The 19,982-nt window shown below is 56.8% G+C and overlaps 1 protein-coding gene across 1 annotated transcript in view; it reads right to left on the bottom strand.

The window, feature by feature from the left end:
* Positions 1–19,982, bottom strand: part of BMP7 (bone morphogenetic protein 7) — a 92,530-nt gene that overhangs the window by 14,686 nt on the left and 57,862 nt on the right. The window contains exons 3-4 of the mRNA XM_026015089.2: positions 15,772–15,920; positions 426–623 (exon numbers count right to left, since the gene is read on the bottom strand). Of these exons, the coding sequence (XP_025870874.1) occupies positions 426–623; positions 15,772–15,920 (347 nt within the window). The remainder of the gene's footprint in view (positions 1–425; positions 624–15,771; positions 15,921–19,982) is intronic.

Here is a 19,982-nt window from a genome sequence, read left to right as displayed (position 1 = left end):
CATATTTAACAAGTACTAAAATATTTTTCACTCTAAGAACAAAAATGAAAAACACAGCAAGCAAACTCCCCTCATGTCTCCTCCTCTTCACTCCCAAGAGCAGCGGACAGCGGTGCCGTGTTCCGCTCCCCGCCTTTCGAGCTTTCTTTCAGGTATTTGTGGCCATCAATTCGTCTACCTGGGAATTCACACAACTGGCATCTTGTCATACCGATGCTTTGCTACACGCACTTCTCACTGAACTTTCTACTTTTATACGGTGAAGGCGGTGAGCTCGGCGCAGGATGGGATTTTGTGGGGTTGGCTTCCTGCCGTGTCAGCTGGGGGATCATTGGCCGAGCGGAGTCACAGCCCTATGGGGGTCCTGCTGGGGCCCGTGGGGTCCCCGGGTCCGCACATCAGCTCCCGCCCCGCCCTGCACATACCTGCGACGTTGGCCACCCGCAGGGCTTCCTGGTTCTTGGGCGTCTTGGAGCGGTTCTGGCTGCGCTGCTTGCCGCCCGTGGAGCGCGTGCTGCGGAGGTGGACTTCCGTGGCCTTGAAGAAGGCCACCATGAAGGGCTGCTTGTTCTGGGGCCCGTGCCGCCCGATCAGGCCTGCCAACTTGGGGTTGATGCTCTGCCCTAGACCGGAAGCAGCCAAACGCACAGATGGATTACGGGAGAAGCGGTTAGCCGGGGGGGGGGGGGGGGGGGGGGGGGGGGCTGCGGGGACACGAGCTCGTGGTTCATCCCTGCATCTGCCGCGCTCCCGCCAGCGAGGCCTGCTTCGGCATCTACCCTGGGCCAGGTTGTTCAGGAGCTCGGAGCACAGCAGGGAGACCCATGGAGAAAAGCTCCTGTCCCCCGGGGTGTGCGTGCAGCCAGGGCAGGTGGGCCGCCCTGGTGACAGGTGTGCAGGGAGAGAAGCAGGGGGCAGAGAGGGTCAGCTGAGGTCTGCAGGACTCGGGCTGGAAGTTCCACCTACAACCCGTTGTCCAAAGCGGGTCATGCGATCCACCCAATATCAAGAAGTGGGGGAGCCCCGCTTACGAGGGGTGGGAGGTGGGGATGTTGAAGCAGCAGCAGAGACCGGCTGCCTGGTTGGAGCACAGGCTGGGGGGAAGTGGGGAAGGAGGAGGGCTCCACGGGACAAATCATGGGGGACCTCGGGGAGCACAGATAACAGACGGTCATGTGGGCAACAGCACGCGCTCTGCTTTATTCTGTTTATGGAGTCAAAGTGTCACATGCAAATCCATGTCCCCCCAGAACCTCAGGACGTGATGTTATTTGAAAAGAGCCCCTTTGTAGATATAATTAGTTACGAGAAGGTCATACAGGACTTGGGGGTGGTGGTGGCACCAACCCAATGACCAGTGTCCTTAGAGGAAGCCGCCCACACGCATGCACACCGATACACACCGAGGGGGCCAACGGACGCCAAACTCCAGTGGGGCTGGGAGAGGCAAGGAAGGACTCATTCCTCGAGCTTTCGGAAGGGGTAGAGCCCTGGGACTTCTCCAGCCCTCGGGAGGACGGAGGCCTGCTGCTGTGAGCCTCCCGGGGGGGCCTTTGTAGCTGCCCTGGGGGGGGGGGGGCACTGAGATGGCTGCCTGAAGTGGCAAACGGTGGGGTGAGCTGCTGAGCAGCAGGCGCCCCGGGCGGACAGTGACGGAGCACCCCAGGCGCCCCAGGGCCGGGGGAGGCCAATGGGCATCCCGGGAGAGGAACAGGGCGGGCCCCGGGTGGCGGGGAGTGGAGCTGGCCGGAGACAGATCCTCGGTGCTTCGTTTTTCAAATCCGTCCTAGGAAATTATTTTTTTTTAAGATTTTATTTATTTATTCATGAGAGACACAGAGAGAGAGAGAGAGAGAGAGAGAGGCCGAGGCACAGGCAGAGGGAGAAGCAGGCTCTGTGCAGGGAGCCTAATGCAGGACTCGATCCCAGGACCCCAGGATCACACCCCAGGCTGAAGGCAGGTGCTAAACCGCTGAGCCACCCGGGCTGCCCCATCCTAGGCATCAATTTATGTCGAATGTTTGTTTTGAGAGAATTACAGATTCATAGGAAGCTGCAGAAGAAAGTGTAGAGGGACTGGCCTAGCTGCACCTGGCGATCACGCAACAGACCTGGGTACAGGTACATCCCGGGCTGGGAGGCAACAGGCCCCGGACCCACTTTGGGAGAAAACGCTGGCAGAATTTGTTAAGGGGCTGGACAGAGAGGGTGTGAGGAGGTGCAGAGTCACACCTGACCTTCACGCTCTGGGCCTGAGCACCTGGAAGAAGGCAGGTGGGGAAACTGAGGCAGGGATAGGGGCGGGGTGGAGAGAATGAACTGGGGAGGGGAGGGCGGAAGACAGAATGCAGGGTGGTTTAGTGGCCGCTGTTTGCCACGTCCACCTGTCCCGAGGGAAGCTGGCAGGTGGGCAGCCTGGGTGCGGCCCTGGATCCAGAGGGAGACGGACCCGGCACCAGACGTGCTCTGGCCTGGCGCCCACCTTCCCGGGTTCAAGTCCTGCCTCTGCCACTCAACACACAGACGCTTCTCAGAGCAGAGCTCTGCACGTCCGAAGCGCCGGATAAACGCTGGCTCGGGGCAGCGGGCGGGGTCCCCCGGGGGAGCTCACAGCGGACAGCGTGTAGCTGGACGAGCCACACGAGGGCTGAGCCCGGGCACCCCGACGCCCCCTACGCTGAGAGGTCAGGGGTTGCACCGGGGAGCCCAGTTAGGGAGGACCTGGGAAGATCGGGAAGGTGCTTGGGGAGGAGGAAGGAGGACCCCCGGAGGATGTGGGGCCCTAGAGACGGCGAGGAGGAAGCAGACGCAGCCAGCCCCGCGTCCTGTGCTCCGCGGCTGGGGGGCGGGCCGGGAGCCGAGGACAGCCCGGCCGCTCGGGCCGACGGCCAACGTGCAGTTAACGTCACGCGCGTGGTGATGAGAATTCCGAAGAAAGATGAGGCAAGAGACAGGGAGGAAGCCTGTCTCACTCACGAGAGCGCAGCTCAGAGACGCCCAACAGGCTGCCCACGGACGCCCAGCTCGGAAGGGAGGACAGAGCAGAATTTGAACCCAGGCCGCGTCACTGTGACACAGAGGCGCGACCCCAAGTGAGGTGAGGGGGTCAGAGGCCAACGAACACGGTGCTCTGGGAGGCCCCGGGCCGCCCGTCCACATCTGGAATCAACTTCACCTGGAGCCCCCCACCCCCCCCCAGGCCCCGACAGGCCCAGGTCAGGAAACCCAGCCTCCCGGGACCTCATCGGCACCACGGGGTTCGCTTTGGTTTTTTAACAGCTAATGTTTAAGAGCGCAAACTTCCTCCATCCACCACGGCTTCACCTTCACCCCCTTGAACGTTCTCGGCTTGCCTGCATTCTTCAGCAAGGGTTTCCTCGAGTTCATGCATTTATAATTCGAACGATTCTATAAAAGAAGCCATTAAAGCTGAGCCCCTAGGAATTGTATCTTGCCCCCACCCCCACCTGGAAGGCTTTTAGGGCAAAATAAAAATGCCTGGCCCGAAAACCTGATGCTGTTCCAGATACAGTAAAGTCACGTGCTGCGAGGGCTCCGTGCAGCCCGGCAGGCGGGGGTCGGGCCTGCTCTCGCAGCTGCTCGCGCAGCCGGGTCCAGGGACCCAGGGACCCACAGCCTTGGCTGACGATGGGCGGACGGGGTGGGGGTAAAGGAAGGGAACTTCAGGGGGTTTAAACTCACATCTGCCGCCGCCCACCCTGTATGGGCCAGCAGAGGTCAAGTTGGATGCTGGGGCCTCCACGGCCTCATCTGTAAAATGGGGATGATGCCACGTGTCTCACCCGTGCCCCCGTTCCCTGGCACCTCGCTCAATTTTCATTGTGGCCTCTGTGCCTTAGGGGACCCCACTCTGGCCACAGGGTCTAACGGACAAGAACTAACCCTCCAGCTGCAGTGACTGGCTGGACGGGCACGTGACCCAATGCAGCCAATGAATGGAAGAGAGGTTCCCTGGATGTTCAGCCTTCAAAAGCAACCTTCTCTCTCCCTGGACAAGACGGAGGGAGGAGGAGTGGACGGAGCCCCAGAAATGGCCACCAACTGGAGACCACGAGGGTTACATTTTCAAATGGGGCTGATTCCTTCAAATGGAAGGAAGAGCAGAGACAGACACGGCATCGCTGGTGACATCACTGAGCCACTGGATCAAACCAGTCCTGAAGCTCGTTTCTTGCCCCAACCACCGAGATGAACAAACCCCCGTGACTGTTTAGTCTAAGCTGCACGCACGTGTGCGCAGTTCCTCATAACAGGGACGGCACTGTGACCGCTGTTTCATATAAATCCGGCCTTTACGCAACACACTGTGGACGTCTTTCCACATCAGGGAAACACACTGACCTCATCCCTCGTGGCCACAGAGGAGCCTTGCATCTGGAATGGCCTTTACCTCATCCTCTCCCACCGATGGACATTTAGGTCATGTGTCGGCTTGAGCGACACCCTGTTATCGATCCATTGGTTCATTTGGTGACTACCGATGGACACCTACCGTGTGCTGGGCTCGGAGCCAGGTGCAGGTGCAGGTGCAGCAGTGAGCCAGGGCCCCCCCAAGGGCCCCCAGGGAAGGAGATGGGCTCGGGGATGCCGAGTATCATGTCTGATGGTGGTGATGGCCACGAGGCAACAAGGGCCGGGTCGGGGGGCAGGGACAAGGGAGACTGGTCAGGGAAGGCTTCCTAGCCACAGGAGTCCCGGGGAGGAAGGTCCCCACGGAAGGAAGGGCAGATGCCAAGACCAGGAGACAGGAACACATGCGGCGTGTTGGAAGAACGGGGCAGGGGGACCAGAAAGGGGGGGGTGATAAGACTGGGTCCCTGGGGGCCTTTGTGGGGGCCCTGGATCACATTCTAGGTATGACGGCAGCCTCAGAGGGTCTGCAGAGAGGGACAGGGCCAGATTCCAGGCTGAGAGGCCCACATGACCTGGCGTGTGAGGCAAACGAGGTCCCTCCCACCACACTCTCCCCCAGAGCCCCGCACTTTGGGTGGCCTCTCTGGGTCCTGAACGTATTTTGCCGCCCTCCCACAGCCCAGGGATTCAGGGCAGGGTGGCCACCTCCACCCACCACCCCAGCACAGGGCAGGGCTCTAAGACTGGCCAAAGCACCTTCACCGAACAGACAGTGGCGACACAGTGGCTCATCCCCAGCACCTGGCACTCGGGTGTCGGGGGCACTAGAGGATGTGCAGAGGGGTCCCCGGAGCACCCTCACCAAGAGTCCTGACAACCAAAACTGTCTCCACGCACCACTTAGTGTCCCCTGGGAGGCCATGTGTCCCAGGTGGAGAGCCAGGGCTCTACACATACCCTCCCCTAAAGCGATCACCGGTCCTGGACGGACCCACGAAGGAAAGTCCTTGCAGTCAGGTTTTCAATGCAAAACGCTAGAGACAATGTGGCATTTTTATCAAGACAACGAATGGACCAGACACCTAAATAATTCATTCATCTTCATTCATCTCTTTACAAAATATTCATGGTGCACAGGCCAGGGCCCAGGACTACTCTGTACCCTGGAGGTTACAACCAGAACGATACAGGCCCAGGCCCCGCCAGGCCCCGGGAAGAAAGCGCAGAACAAGACAGAGCGACGTCACATCTGGGAGAAAAGACATTTAAATAAAGCCTATGCCAATACATGCGAGTACGTACATGCGTATGGTTTATTTTTGCTTTAATACCCCCAAAAAGGGCCGAGAAGGGTTTTAGTGAAGGAGAAGACATGTGGGTTGTCTGGGAGAATTCCATCGCATTTTATGGTATCACAGGATATTGGCTTTACTTAGCGCGTGCAAGGGCAAGTATCTGTGTCGAGAGTTTGTATCTAAACGTCCGGGACGAGTATCACCGAATAGGGAGCCAGGCCACACGCATTTGGCAGAGGGGTCGAGGTGGGAGAAGCTAACAGATCATGGCAAGGAGGAACACGAAACGTAATACTTTAACCGTAACTTCTGTATCTCCAGGGAAGTTGGGAAAGATCTACAGTCTAAGCTAAGAGTTAACAGGTTAAAAACAACCGAAACCAAAAACCTCACCTGAAGACTTGCCCAAGAACAGGGTTGCCAGACTTTGCAAGTAAAAATACAGGATGCCTGGTTAAACCTGTGTCTCAGAGCAATGAATAAGGTTGGCAGCGTGTGGGGTGTACTTACACTTAGTAATTACTTGTTTACCTGAAATTCAAACCTCACTGGGGGTCCTGTATTTTAACCTGCCAAGAGGTGCTCCTCAAGCCAGGAGAGAAAGGTCTTCCCGATGGATCATCAGCACTGATCCCCCTGCTGGCTGCAGCAAAACGTGATGGTCCGGGCATCAGGCCCACCCGGGAGGCAGGTAAGGGGGCCCAGGGCGATGGCTTCACTGGTTTCTCCTTCTTTAGTAGAACACACGGTGGGCCTCTTGGAGGGATAGATTTTACCTCTGTTTTTATTTTATTTTATTTTAATTTTTAAACGAGCATATACAGATGTGTATACAGATGTGAGTCTTCACGAACGTATAGACTGATGTGATCACCACCTCCATCAAGACGCAGAACGGCTCCAGCACCCCCAGAACTCCCTTGAGCCGCCTGTTACCTCAGTGCATCGAAACTGGAGATGCCTCTGCTTCCCAGGGACACGTGTCAATGTCCAGAGACATTTTTGGGAGATTTACAACTCGAGGGAGGGGCATCTCCATCTAGCGAGTAGAGGCCAGGGATGGTGCTAATCATCCTACGATGCTCAGGATGACCCAACAGGGAATGAGCCAGCCCCAGCGGTTCAACAGTGCCGGGGTAGAGAAACTCTACCTTGTAGACCTGCTCTTGGTCCACTCCCGGCCTCTGGCAACTACTGATCCGTTCTCACCCCCATAGCTTTGCATTTTCTCAATATCTCATGTATGTGGACTCCCACTGTCTTCCGCTTCAGCTTACTGCAACCTGGATGTCTCTGAGATTCGCCTCTGGGGTCGCAGGTTCCAGCAGCCCGTTTCCTGGTTGCTGACTACCCTTCTGTAGTACGGATTTGATCCGGTCGCTGAGTAGTAGTGCGCAGTGTGATCTGACCTGGCTCGTTGATCCATTCAGCTGGTGGAGGACACCTGGGTTGCTTCCAGTTCGGACGGTCATGAACATGAGGCACAGTGACCACCAGGTTTTGCGTGAACCTGTTCCCCTTGCTGTGATGGAAAGCGGAAGTGAAATCCTTCGTGCTGCTTATTTCCACAGCCTTTGCACACTCCAGGTGCCCGCCTGTTCCCGAATCACCACACCTGCTGTCTGTAGAGGCCGGCAAAGCTGTCTGAGCAAGACTCTGCTCCACTCCGGAGCTGAGCGGAGAACGCCCAACCCCAGGAGTGCTCAGGGAGGCAGAAGCGGCTGGTTGCGGACGCATGCGCCATGCCCAGCCCCTTTGTCCCTGGCCCTCCTCCACACAAGGAGGCTGCAAACAGACCCTTCCCAGTCCCCCTGCAGCTCCTTCTAGGATGGGCGCTACAGGCTTCTCAGAGATGTCCTCCTCCCCCAAAAAGGCAGGCGGACGGAAAGAGCCTTGATCTAGCTCCCCAGCTTCCTTCTTCCATGCTTGGGGATGTGGAGGCCAGCATCTTGCCAAACGTGATGTGATGAGTCCCAGGACACAATGGGAGGCCAGGAGGGAAAAAAAAAAAAATCTTGACTGTTGTTGATTCTGTAACCCAGGGATTGGCAGGCGACACCCTGCAGGCCAAATCCATTCTGTTTTTGCAAATAAAGTTTTACAGGATGCCACCCTGCACACTGTGCACACGTTTACCACCTGCTTTCACGCTCTAATGCCACAGCTGAGGAGCTGTGCGAGAGAAGCCTGACCCACCAAGCCTAGAACGCTTGCTGACACTTTATAGGGAAGTGTGCTGACCTCTGCCCTAACCGACCCCGGACCCACATACCTCCACACCTGTAAAGGAAACCATAATCGCCCCGAGATAAGACGCTTTTATTGTCTATCACTTGCCGATGAAAGTATTGCTGGCAGAGTGGGTTCTAGCCACTGCTGGCTCACGACAAAGATGAGAAGTGACCGTTACTGAGCGTTTGCTCCGAGCCAGGCTGCGCTGAGGCCATTCCATGTGCGGCTGCTCCTGACCCCACACTTACAGACGGGGAAGCTGGCTCGGAGCTATGGACATAACCACTTAACCATCGCTGAGTCCAGGTGGATTGAAACACAGGAAGGGAAAGGTTCCCGGGGCATGGATGTGGCTGACTACAGAGCCTCCAGGGAGGGACTCCCCGAGGTGTGAGGAGGAAGGTCTTCCAAGAGGTGAGCGGCCCGCGGTGTGGCTGGGGACTCTGGGGGCGGAGGGCGAGCCGGTACCTCGGGCCACCGCTGGCGGGCCCTGGAGCACAGTGAGCAGAATCGGCATGCCCAGCCCAGGGGGCTCCCCAGGAACAGGCATGGAGCCCAGATGGGGCCCCTCAGGAGAGGAGAGCACAGCCCAATCAGGGAAGGCGACATCTCTGTTTCTTGGGGCTTGTTTATTTTCCAGGCCCCGAGCCGCTGGCTCCCCCATGGAGGCCCGGAGCACAAGAATGCACTTTGCTGAGTGTGCAAAACACATACATTGCAGCCACCTGTCTCGATGCTACAAGGCTCAAGTGACAAGTGACAATGGAGTTAACGCTCGGGGCATCTGCTTGGCCCCAGTGACCCCGTGCTGTCCCAGCCGCAGTGGCCCACCCAGCCCTGAAGGACCCATCCCAGCCTCTGGGTCATCATCAAGGCCTCCTCTTTTCTCTCGCTCGGCTTCTGGACAAACAGGATGTGAAGCAATCGCAAGGGCGAAGGCACCTTGGAGCCAGCTGCGCCGTGGGCGGGATCCCTCGCCAACCTCGGCTTTACGGGGCTTAGTCTCCCCAGCTGCCGTGGGCGAGTGGCTCACCTCCCAGGCCCGTCCCAGCCGCTGCAGCCCAGCCTCGCGCTGGCACAGCATCCGCCCTCGATCCTTTAAATGCCTCACAATCCCATTCAATCCCATCTGGGATGATCAAGAGACGGACACGTGCTCTCGCGCCCGAGGAGAGAAGCCCGAGGCTCCCTCTGCGCCCAGACGTCCAGAACACACGTGTCCGACTTCAGGAAGCAGACACAGGGTGGGTGGGAGGAGACGGGGCCCTCCCGGTCTGCGAGCAGCAGCCCGACGCAGGAAGGCGTGAGGTGGGCCAATGAGGCCGCCGGCTTGTCCTCTTGGGTCGGAGAGGTAGGGCTTTTCGACTCTGATTGATTTCTTCTCTGGACAAAGGAGAGGAGGGGGACCCTATAAACTAGGACAAGATGCTGAAGCCCTTCTCTGGGGGACAAACGACCACATCTGCAAGGGCAAAAGTGTCTCCAGCCCAAAGCGGTGTCTTCATCTCCCTGTAGCTTTGGGACAGAAGGTGACACCAGGAAAACCATGAATGTTGATCTGGGGAGCAGCTGGAAGCCCTTGTGAGGACCCCAGAACTTGTCTTCACAGCCTCACCCCTGACTGCAGCATACGGTCCTGCCACCGTCCACCTTCCTATGAGAATATGGGCGCTGTGACAGCAAAACCCTGCAGACCCGGGCCCCAGGGCCTGCAACGATCCCTGGCTCGATCACATGTTTGTTGAGTGAAGAAACGTGTTTCCAGGACAGGCAGAGAGGCTCTCCACCGTAGGAAGCTGGTTCTAACAACCAGGTGTGGGGCGGGGAGACTCTGGCGACACTCGGCGGCCCGGGATGCAGGGCCCGGGCCATCCTGTCCGTAGGCACGGTGCCCAGGCCCGCGGTACTTTTAAGGGCCCATGAAAATGTTTGACTGTCTCTTAAAATCCGAAGAAAACTTTTGAGGGTTGTGGAAAATGTTTTAATTTTTAACCCAGCCAGGATTATGTTCATCTTTATACCAACATGGTCATAAAAACATGGTTTTCCTTTTTTTTTTTTTTTTTTTAACGGAGGGAGGAACCCACAAGAGTCAAATGCAGCCCTGGCCACTTCTGTTAGCCCTGCAGGAAGCCCACTGTCTTCTGGGTTTTTTTCTCAAACCCCTTCCTTCCCAGGCAGGAAGCAGGGTGCTGTAGGGTCCTGAGCTGTCTGTCCGGATGGCCCGGCCGTGCACCCAGCAGGGGCTCATAGAATACACACCACTCCCAAGCCTGGTCTCTGCTGACCACACTCCTCGGACGGCGTTCCAGGGAAGAGTGAGGTTGGGGGGCTGGAGTCAGAATCCCCGGTGAAGCCCAGGTCTGCCCAGGGCACTGGGCGACTTCAGGTATGTGGCTCCTCCTTCTCGGCCTGGGTTTCCTCATCTGCTAACGTGTTGATGCTAACGGCTGTGCTCCCCAGGCAGGTCCCCGCGAGCACAGAGCACGCTGACGGCAACAAGGAGGTAACAGGAAGCATGCGTGAGCGTAGACGGGTGCCAGGCCCAGGGCTCAGCATTCCACGGGAATTCACTCTTCTTCCCAATTATTATGCACCCTCAGAACAGAAGAAGGGACAAGGCATCGAGAGGCTGGACCGACTGCCCAATGAGCAGGGCCTGGGCCATTGGCTCTAGGGTCCGGGTGGGAGCCGCTGGCCCGTCCCTATTGTGCACAGGAGCCCCAAGCCGGCACCCTGGGTCGCGGCCACAGCCCCCCTGCCAGCTGGCTAGCCCTCCACTCCGGGGAAGCCAGAACGTGTCTGCACCCCACCATTCAGGGTGCCTCCTCTGTCTCCCACCGGCCCCCAGCAGGGAGCACCGCCTGCGCGGCTCAGGGGCGGCTGCCTCTCCTCTCTTCTGTACAAAGGAGAAGACAAGCAGACGCCAGCCCTCCTTCCCACAGCGTCCTGTCCTCCGATGAGACAATGCTCCCCGGCTGGCTCCCGATGAGCCACAGGTGCCCGGAGCGTTTATGGGCTTCTCCCCCGCACGGCGCTGGTGGAGCAGAAGCCCCGGCGTCTCCCCAGGGGCCCCGACAGGAAGGCGCAGCTGCAGAGGGAACAGACGCTCGCCTCCTGGGTGGTCTCGGGAGGTATCTGGAGACCCGGGGAGCAGGAGGCTCGCCTCACACCAGACACCAAATTTCTCAAAGACGATCTGGGACATCTGAGCCTCACTAGGACGGAAGCAAGCTCAGCAGCGTAACCGTCGTCAGCATGCCCATTGTATGGGTGTGAAAACAGAGGCCCCCTAGAGGGGACATGCTCCATATTCTGGGAGCCACCCATCTAGTGGCTGCAAGATGCTGCCGGGGTCTGGATGAGGATTAGACGCTGTACCTGACTCAGGGCCCCTCCCCGTCACCTCGCAGAGGGGGCCCTGGGGCCTGGGCACGGGTGCCATGCCCGGAACTCGACTTGCCCAGGTGCCATAGGAGGCAGACACCTGGCTGCTCCTACAGGCCACACGGCCGCGGTGTACCGGCACACGGAGCCCAGCACCCACGGGCACGGTGGGGCGCTCAGCCTGGGCACCGTCTTATTAGCAGCTACCCCAAAACACGGGGCAAGGTGTTGCCAGCGTTGTCAGCCCTGGGTCAAGACCCTGAGTTATTCAAGGAGCCTGTGAGAAAAGGCAGCTTCCTGGGCCCAGTCCTCTGGGACCCGGCAACAGTGGATCTGGGGTGGGGGCCCAGGAGTCAATCCTCTCAGCAGGCCCCCAGCCACCCCACCCGGGGGCTTCTGATGGACACCGGGGTCGGAGGGAAAGCAACGCATCGCCAGGAGCCCGTGGTTTCAGAAACGTTGGGTTTACGTGCTTGTCTCATTCCCAAAAGGATCCTGAAATTCATACCCCATGAGCCATTGTACGCTTTGTGCCTTTTGGATGGCCCGAGTGGGTAGGCCTTCCCCGACCCAGGCCACCAGGCCAAACTTGCTGCTCCGGCATGCACCGTGCCTGGCCAGGACACCCAGATCCTTGGGTGGTCGTGGCAGCCGTGCCCAGCTCCATATGCCCCCGGGGAGGAGATGGGTCCTGAGTTAGGGGTACAGCTTCCGATCCTTGGCCGGACCCTGAGCAGCATCGTATGTGCTAGGCTACGCTCCCCCTAGATGAAGGGGGATCCCCGGGTGGCTCCCGGAACGTGGAGCCGCACACCTCTGTCTCCTCTGCTGTACCATGAGGATCTTACTGGCAGCACCTGCCTTGCGGCCCCCAGGGTGGACATGACGAGAGACCACAGCGTAAAGCACTGACTCTGGGCTCAGTCGCTGGCCCGAGTGGAACAATTAAGCTCTTCACCCATGAGCTCATCTGATCCTTCACCACCACCCTGGAAGGTGGAAACTATTATTAACCCTACTTTCCAGATGAGGGACATTTAGGTGACTCACCCTGGATCATGTGGGTAGAAGCAGTAGAGATGAGGTTTGAACCTGTGAGTCTAGCCTCCTGAGCCCAAGCTTTAACCATCGGGCTGTGCCATCTCAACACTAAGCCTCACCTACATTCTGGGGGTGGAGGAAGCAGAAGCTGGAGGAAACGAGGACACAAAACCCCAGACTTTGGGGGAGAACAATGATGCCAAGCCTGATACCAGGGGAACCGGGTTGGGTGTCACTTAAGAGAAAAACTAAACTCAGGCCACCCCAAGCCGGCAGGGCAGACAGCTCAGAGAAGCATAGGACCCGTTAAGGTCAGGCTGGAAGAACGAGACAAGATCCACACGTCCAGGGAAATGGTCACTCCCCAGAGAGGAGCCAGGTCTACCCGAGACTCCTTTTTACCTCATCTCCAACATGTTCCTCAGGAACTTGTAAGTAAAAAGAAGAGTTGAGTGACTCTATTGCCAAATAAGTTTAGAATTCCTCTATGCTATGTTCCCCATCAGGAAATCCACAATGGACGTTGACAAAATAAAGGTTCTGATAAGTTCTGTAGAGAAACCTGCTTAGTTTATCCAACCTAACACTTTCTCACACTTTCTCACACTTAACTCATGAATGCTTGTTCCCTTTACGCCTGGGACACCCATCGACACTTCATGGGACACAGTTTGAGAGATTTTGGCATACAACAGGGACTGTACATTTGGCCCATAATCATCTGAAAATAATATTTTCAACTTCGTGGACCACAAAGTCTCTGTCCCAACTACCTAACTCTGCTGTGACAGCATAAAAGCAAAGCCTAGACAATGTGTAAATGAGTGTGGCTGTGTACTAATAAAGCTTTGCACACCAAAATGTGAATTTCATATAATTGTACGTCATGAGATAGTCTTCTTTTGATATCTCTCACCCATTTAAAAATGTGAAGACTGTTTTCAGCTCCCAGGCCACAGTAAATCAGGACGCAGGCTGAATTTGGTCCACCAGGCATACAGTTTGCCAACCCGATACAGAACAACAGAAAATTCTAGCATTTCTGGGATCCCCCTCCCCCTTTAGGTGTCATGGAAAGAGGAAAGAGGAGGGGAGAGAGGCTGAGTGCTCCATCAATAGAAAGAACAGCCTGGAAGCGACACAAGCATGGTCCTAAACCTCCCACATGGTGCCTGGCTTCAGGCAAGCCTCAAGTCCAGGCGGCAGCTCCGGACCAAAGCAGTGGCCTCTGATGATAGGAAAGAAAAGAGTCTGCAAAGCCCACCAGTGATAAAGCAAAAGGTTAGACAATTTAGCTGCTTTGTCCATATCCATTTGGTAAAACCTGGCATTAACCGTAGTAAAAACAAAAAACAAAAAATACTAGAAAGTGGCAAAATATTTGCAGCTCCAATCACAGAGGGCCAGATAGCCTTAGAATATAAAGAAGAAAAAGACCCTCGCTCCTCCAGAGCAATGGGCAGAGGGTACGAGCGGATGGCGCAGAGGGTTAGCTCCGGGGAGGGCACCCAAGAAAGGGCCCGGCCTCCCACCGCAGACAGAAAAGCGAAGCCCAACTACAAGGTCCCATTTGTCGTCTCCCTGGTCACCAAAGATGGACAAGTCTGGGCACGGGTACCATCCAGGCAGGGGCAGCAGGTGCCCCCAGGTACACTGGTGGGGGCGTGAATGGGACGAGCCCCCGAGGAGGGCGGACTGACAACATCTCCCCAGACGCACAGACAGCGCCCTTTCGGGAATCCGGCCCGGAGCTACACTCACGGGGACAGCGACGTATGCCCTGAGGCTCCACTGCGGCCCCAGGCAAGAGCCGAGGACTGAGAACATCTCCCCGCCCTTCCCGGGGCCTGGAGAGGTCAGCGCGGGCAGCAGGGGCAGTGGAAGCACCACCAACACCATTAATACCAAAAGCAACAGCCCCGGTTTAGGGCGTGTGTCCTCGGCATCAGGGGCCACACTCCGCCTCTGCTTCTCGACCCTCTGCTGACCCCAGACCCCCCAGACCCGCTGACTCAGAATCTGCACCTTAACAAGCCGCCCGGGGGATGCGTATGCACGCTAGCGAGGCCGCAGCTTAAAAACTCTGTGTTTTTAAATTCAGAAGTTTTAAGTTTCTGTGTTAACTCGCCCCATGGCAACTGTGTGTTGGAGATGAGGAGGCTCCGAAAGGTTGGAGAAGTTGCCCAAAGTCACACAGCGAGCCAGAAACAGACGCTCACCCCGCAGGGACACGAAAACACAGCGGCCTCTAACCAAATAGGGCAGCTCTTCAAGGGCTGCAAAGGGCCGGCCCTCGAGGAAAGTTGTCAGGTACAAAAAAGCAGGGCGGCCAACACCATATATACTATGCTGCTACTTACAGGAGGGGGAAAAAAAAAAGGAAGGCAGACTCCATATGCAGTTGTTTAAACACCCAGAGGGCAGCTCTGAAAAGATAAGCGGATCGATAACCGATAACGGGGAAACAGCAGCTGCCTCTGGGGGTGGAAGCGAGCAGCGGCAGGAGGCAGCCCTGGGGAGTCCACACTCTTGTGCGCATCTGCAGCTTGCATTTTGAGCCACCGGCAAGTTTTACCTACTCAAAAATAAATGTGTTTTTAGTTTGGTTTTTTTTTTTTTCCCTGAACACTGGTGTAAGGAAGAAGCTACCCACCCCAAAGCCATCCCCCGCTTAATAAGAAACACACTTTGGGGGAAGAAACGGACGCAAGCGGCTCCACCCTAGCTCCGGCTCATTCTCTGTCCTTCCTCGTGGGAGCCGGTGGATGCCTGGCAGAGAGTGAGTGGAAGGCATAGGGCGACGCAGGTGAACACTGGATTCTCCAGGTATTTGGGACGCAGAACCACATTCAGGCTCTCTTGGAAGGGGCTTCAGGCCTCGTCCAACGCTGTGGTCCTTAACCAGGGGCAGTTTTGCTCTGCAGGGCACATTTGGTAACATCTGGAGACGTTTTTTTGGGAGACGCTACTGGCATCTAGTGGGTAGAGGCCAGGGATACTGTTAGACATCCTGCCACGCACAGGACACTCAGGGTGTCCTCTGTCTCCCAGTTGGGGCACCTGGGTCATCGCGTCTCAAATGGTTATGCGTTCAGGCACCACCTGGGGCTCCAGTTAAAATGCTGGTTGTAACGCAGCAGGCCTGGGATGCAGCAGAGTCTGCCTTTCCGAGAGGACGCCAACCCTGCTGGTGCAGGACCTCACTGCACAGCGAGGCTTCACCCAACCCGGCCTTGGCCAACTGTGTAATCATCTCTTGCAAAGGGGTCAGGTGCTACTTTTGCTAGGGATCGAAAAACTGGACAGTGAGTACTGGTGGCAGCGGGGGGGGGGGGGGGGGGACACTCTTTTGATGGAAACAAGCATGAGCTTGCTGAGCCCCTATGTGAATCCAGGAGCACAGACTGCATCAGAATCAGTGGGGTGGCAGCCAGGGACCTACCGTCCAAGGTCTCCACGCAGAGCTGCAGGCCCAGGTTGTGTCGTGGGTTGACTACCCAGTGGTTGCTGGTGGCTGTGATGTCGAACACCAGCCAGCCCTCCTCCGAGGCCCAGAGGGTGCGGCTGTCCAGCAGGAACAGGTCTGACTCCCTGCAAGAGAGGAGGAGAGACACAGGCTCCAGGTCAGCAGGGCGTGGCTCGGTCACCTGTCACCAGACAGCTGCTGCTGGAGAGAAGGAGCATGTGGAGTAGGGGAGGCAGGAGGAGGTCCCCTGGGCCCCCAAAAGTGGCTGCATCAGAGCAAGATCCAGGCCTGAAGACCTCCTAAGAGCTGTGATGGGAAAAGGGGGTATGGAAGTGGCATTAAGAGATACATAGAGGGGACACAGAGCTGCTCCGAGGCAAACTCACCTTCCTACTTGTTGGGGGCACACCGATGGACAGGGTACGGGAAGGCCAGAATTCACAGCCTCTGTGTTGCTGGGCATCTCAGGGAATGGAGGCCCACATTTGTTAGATTTCTCACCATTTGCCAGGTACTGCCCCAAGTATTCTACACACATTATCTCATTCAACCCTCACAACCCTATGGTATCATGATATTATCATCTCCATTGATCATGGTAAAGCCATGATTGCCCCAGGTCATTGAGCCAGGAAGTTACTGAGTTGGGGTGTGAGCTCAGGTCACTGAGCACCAGTGCACATGATCTTCATTTCCATGACCTGCAACTTCTGCATAAGCTCACCTAGCAGGAGGAGGTGAACTCCTAGACTTCACATTTTTATGAATAGAAATAACTCTTTAATACTCTCTTCCTCATATTTTGCAGTAGTAAAATGGGTAAAACTATAACTGATGTTGTAGTGGATGGAAGATGGATGGATGAGTAGATGCATGGGTGGATGGGTGGGTGGATGGATGGATGGATGGATGGGTGGGTGGGTGGATGAGAAGATGGATGGGTAGGTGGGTGGATAGGTGGATAGGTCAGTGGATGGATGGATGGATGGATGGATGGATGGATGGATGGATGGACAGGTGGATGGGTGGTTGGGTGGGTAGATGGATAGGTGGATGGGTAGGTAAATGGGTGGATGGGTGGGTCGATGAATGGATGGATGGGTGGGCAGATGGATTAATGGATGGATGGATGGATGGATGGATGGATGGATGGATGGGCGGACAGATGGATGGGAAGGTGATGGGTGGTTGGATGGGTAGATACCCAGGTTAGGTGGATGGGTAGATAGATGGGTGGATGGGTGGGTGAATGAATGGATGGATGGATAGATGGATATAGGTGGGTGGGTGGTTGGGCAGGTAGATGGGTAAGTGGATAGATGGGTAGAAGGATGGATGGGTGTGTGGATAAGAGGATCGATGGGTGGGTAGGTGAATAGGTAGATAGGTGAGTGGATGAATGGATGGATGGATGGATGGATGGACAGGTGGATGGGTAGGTGGATGGGTGGTTGGGTGGGTAGACGAATGGATATAGGTGGGTGGCTCGTTGGCAGGTAGATGGGTAGGTGGATGGGTGAATAGGAGGATGGATGGATGGATGGATGGATGGATGGATGGATGGGTGGGTAGATAGATAGGTGGATGGGTAGGTAAATAGGTGGATGGGTGGGTGGATGAATGGATGGATGGGTGGGCAGATGGATTGAGGGATGGATAGGTTGGTGAATTTTTACCTTCGTTGTAGCAGAATTCTAGAACAAGGTAACATCTTGTGCAGTTTTACTTATAAGCATTCAAAGTTTCAATATTTGGAGTCCTTCAATAATCAGTTAAAATATTTGAGCCCCCACATTGTGCCAGACACTGGGGTACAATGGTGAACAACACCTAACCAGCCCCTCCCCCCGGGCACTGACATTCTCTATCATACCTGGAGTGACCTAATTTTCCTGGGAATTATGGTGAATCCTCTCTGCTCACACATAAAGGCGTGAGATGTAGTGGCATCTCTGCTCGAACTTATCGAGCACTTACCGTGCGTCAGGCTCCGGGTTGAAATGCCTGACCAGCATCAGGTCAGCACTGAGTCCTTACTACAACTCTCTGTGGTGGATAATAGTATCACCTGTGCCATTGTGCAGACCCCAAAACTGAGGCTCAGAAAGGCATGGCTGTCTGCCTGGGGTTACCAGGGGTCACCGCGTGTGAAGACACAGTCAAGGCTGGACTGAAATCCAACCAGACGACCTGCAAGCCCAAGCTTGCAACCACCCATGAACACCATTCTTCTGGACACTTCCTTTGCTCGGGTGTAACTGTCGTCATTTCAGCAAGTCAAACTCATCATAATATAAGCCATTAAGCCATCAGCTGGCGCCGAGGAGCAGATGCCCCCTTTGCCAGGCACACATCTCCTATTGGCCTCGGTCCCTGAATCTCCGGTTACCAGTCATCCCCATTCAACTCTCCTGTGTGGCCCGGACACTCCTTGTTTGTGAGGTCAGCAGAACTGTACTTCTGCAGCGTGGTGTGCCGTAACACACTGACATCCACCGGTCCCCTTAATGGGAACAAGACTCGTGAGAAGTCCCGCGGAAGAGAAATCAGTAATTTCAGCCAGTGTCTCACATTCGCTGTAATGCAGAACCCACTGGAAATGTATGGGGAGGTGAACAGGTCACCCAGAGAAGCCTACACAGGGATGGAGAAGCAGCCTCGGAGCAAGACGGGAGCCACGGCAGGTGTGAGGACATGGGGCTGGGTCATCCAGCAGAGCCGTGGAAGGCAGGACTGGAGTTCGATTTCTCTCTTGCATCGCTCCGTCCCAGAGTCCGAGAGCGGGGAACCTAGCTGGCTTGGACAAGTTAGTGCCCAGCCCGTGGCCATGGGAGGGCAGGGCACCCCACGGTGACAGACAGCCTCCCCGGGGCCACAAGACAGGAACGTAAGGGTTATCTGCATCCACGTCCCCCCCGGAACTCGCTTTTTAGGTCATACTCAACAATGGCCAGAACCTGACTCAGAAAAAAACCGAATTCTATCACCAGTGTGTGTGAATGGGCCGCGACTGCCGACCTGGCCAACGGCACGCAGCCCAACAGCACAGGCCTGCCACGCTCAAGTCCCCGATGGGCGTGCTCCCCGCTCCCGTACAGGGAGATGACAGGTGCCAGGGCGGCCCCGTTAGAGCCACAGGGACCTTGAGGACCCTCCCTTGGCCCGTCGCGTCCCAACTGAGTAACGACGAGACAGTCTTTGACGACCACGCCGCTTCGGCTTCATCCCTGTACCCCTGCCAGGCAGCCCGACAGCTGGCATGGGTGGGGGACGTCCACGCAGGTTTCGAACTCACAAACAGGAGTCTCCCGCCGTCTTGGTCTCCGCTCTGCCGCGGTGACTCCCGGGCCGTGGCGCGCCGCCAACACTGTCAGAGCACCAGTCAGCTGTTCGCAACAATAACAGGCGGGGAAGGAAGCCCGATCCACATCAAAACAGCTCCCCCGCGCAGGCAGGCTCCCGGGGCCCTCGTGGGAAGCGTCCACACCGCAGCACAGAAGTCGCAAACCTGGGTGGTGGCTTTGCTGGAAATTGTTATTTGCAGGAAAATGTGACCAGATATCTGGATAAGCCCTTATGGGCAGTAAAACAAATAGTAACTGAGGGCCTCGGAGCAGTGAACGCCTTGCCAAACGATACTAAACATTCTTATTACAGCCGTGACACCGCGCGCCAGATGTTACAGGCTAGTGTTGACTCATCCCGTGAATCAGCGCAGCGCACGGCTCCCCGCCCCCGGGGCACGGTCTGCAGTCGTCCCAGGCCTGCCTGCAAGAGGCCGAGGCACCGGGGCACCGGGGAAGGGCAGCCTTGGCCAGCCGGGGAGCAGGGGATGCTAGCACGGGCTTTGCTTCTGCACCAAAGGTCCGGCCACGAGGCCAGCACGTCCGCAGGGATGGGGGCGGGGGGGCCCTTCTGGCTGCCACCTGGCACACCTCATTAGAGCACAGCGGTGCGCAAGCCCAGGAGGAACCAGAGGAGCCCCTTGTGATATGTTCCTTACCTTGGACATCTTGGCCTCCCAGACCCAGCCCAGCTGCGAGTGGAGGCGTGAAGGCTCCGGGGGAAGGGCCCCACTCTCCCACCCCCGGCATTGCTGGGGATCCAGGTCCTTCCTCGCGTCAATCCTCTGGGGCCCCCAACGGTAAGACTGTTGATGAGCACAGTGGGCTCCAGAGAAGCGAAGC

This window comes from Vulpes vulpes, chromosome 14 (assembly GCF_048418805.1).
Source record: "Vulpes vulpes isolate BD-2025 chromosome 14, VulVul3, whole genome shotgun sequence".
In the NCBI taxonomy this organism is placed as follows: domain Eukaryota; kingdom Metazoa; phylum Chordata; class Mammalia; order Carnivora; family Canidae; genus Vulpes; species Vulpes vulpes.
Note: the sequence above shows the minus strand (reverse complement) of the source record. Positions and strands in the feature narration are given on the sequence as shown.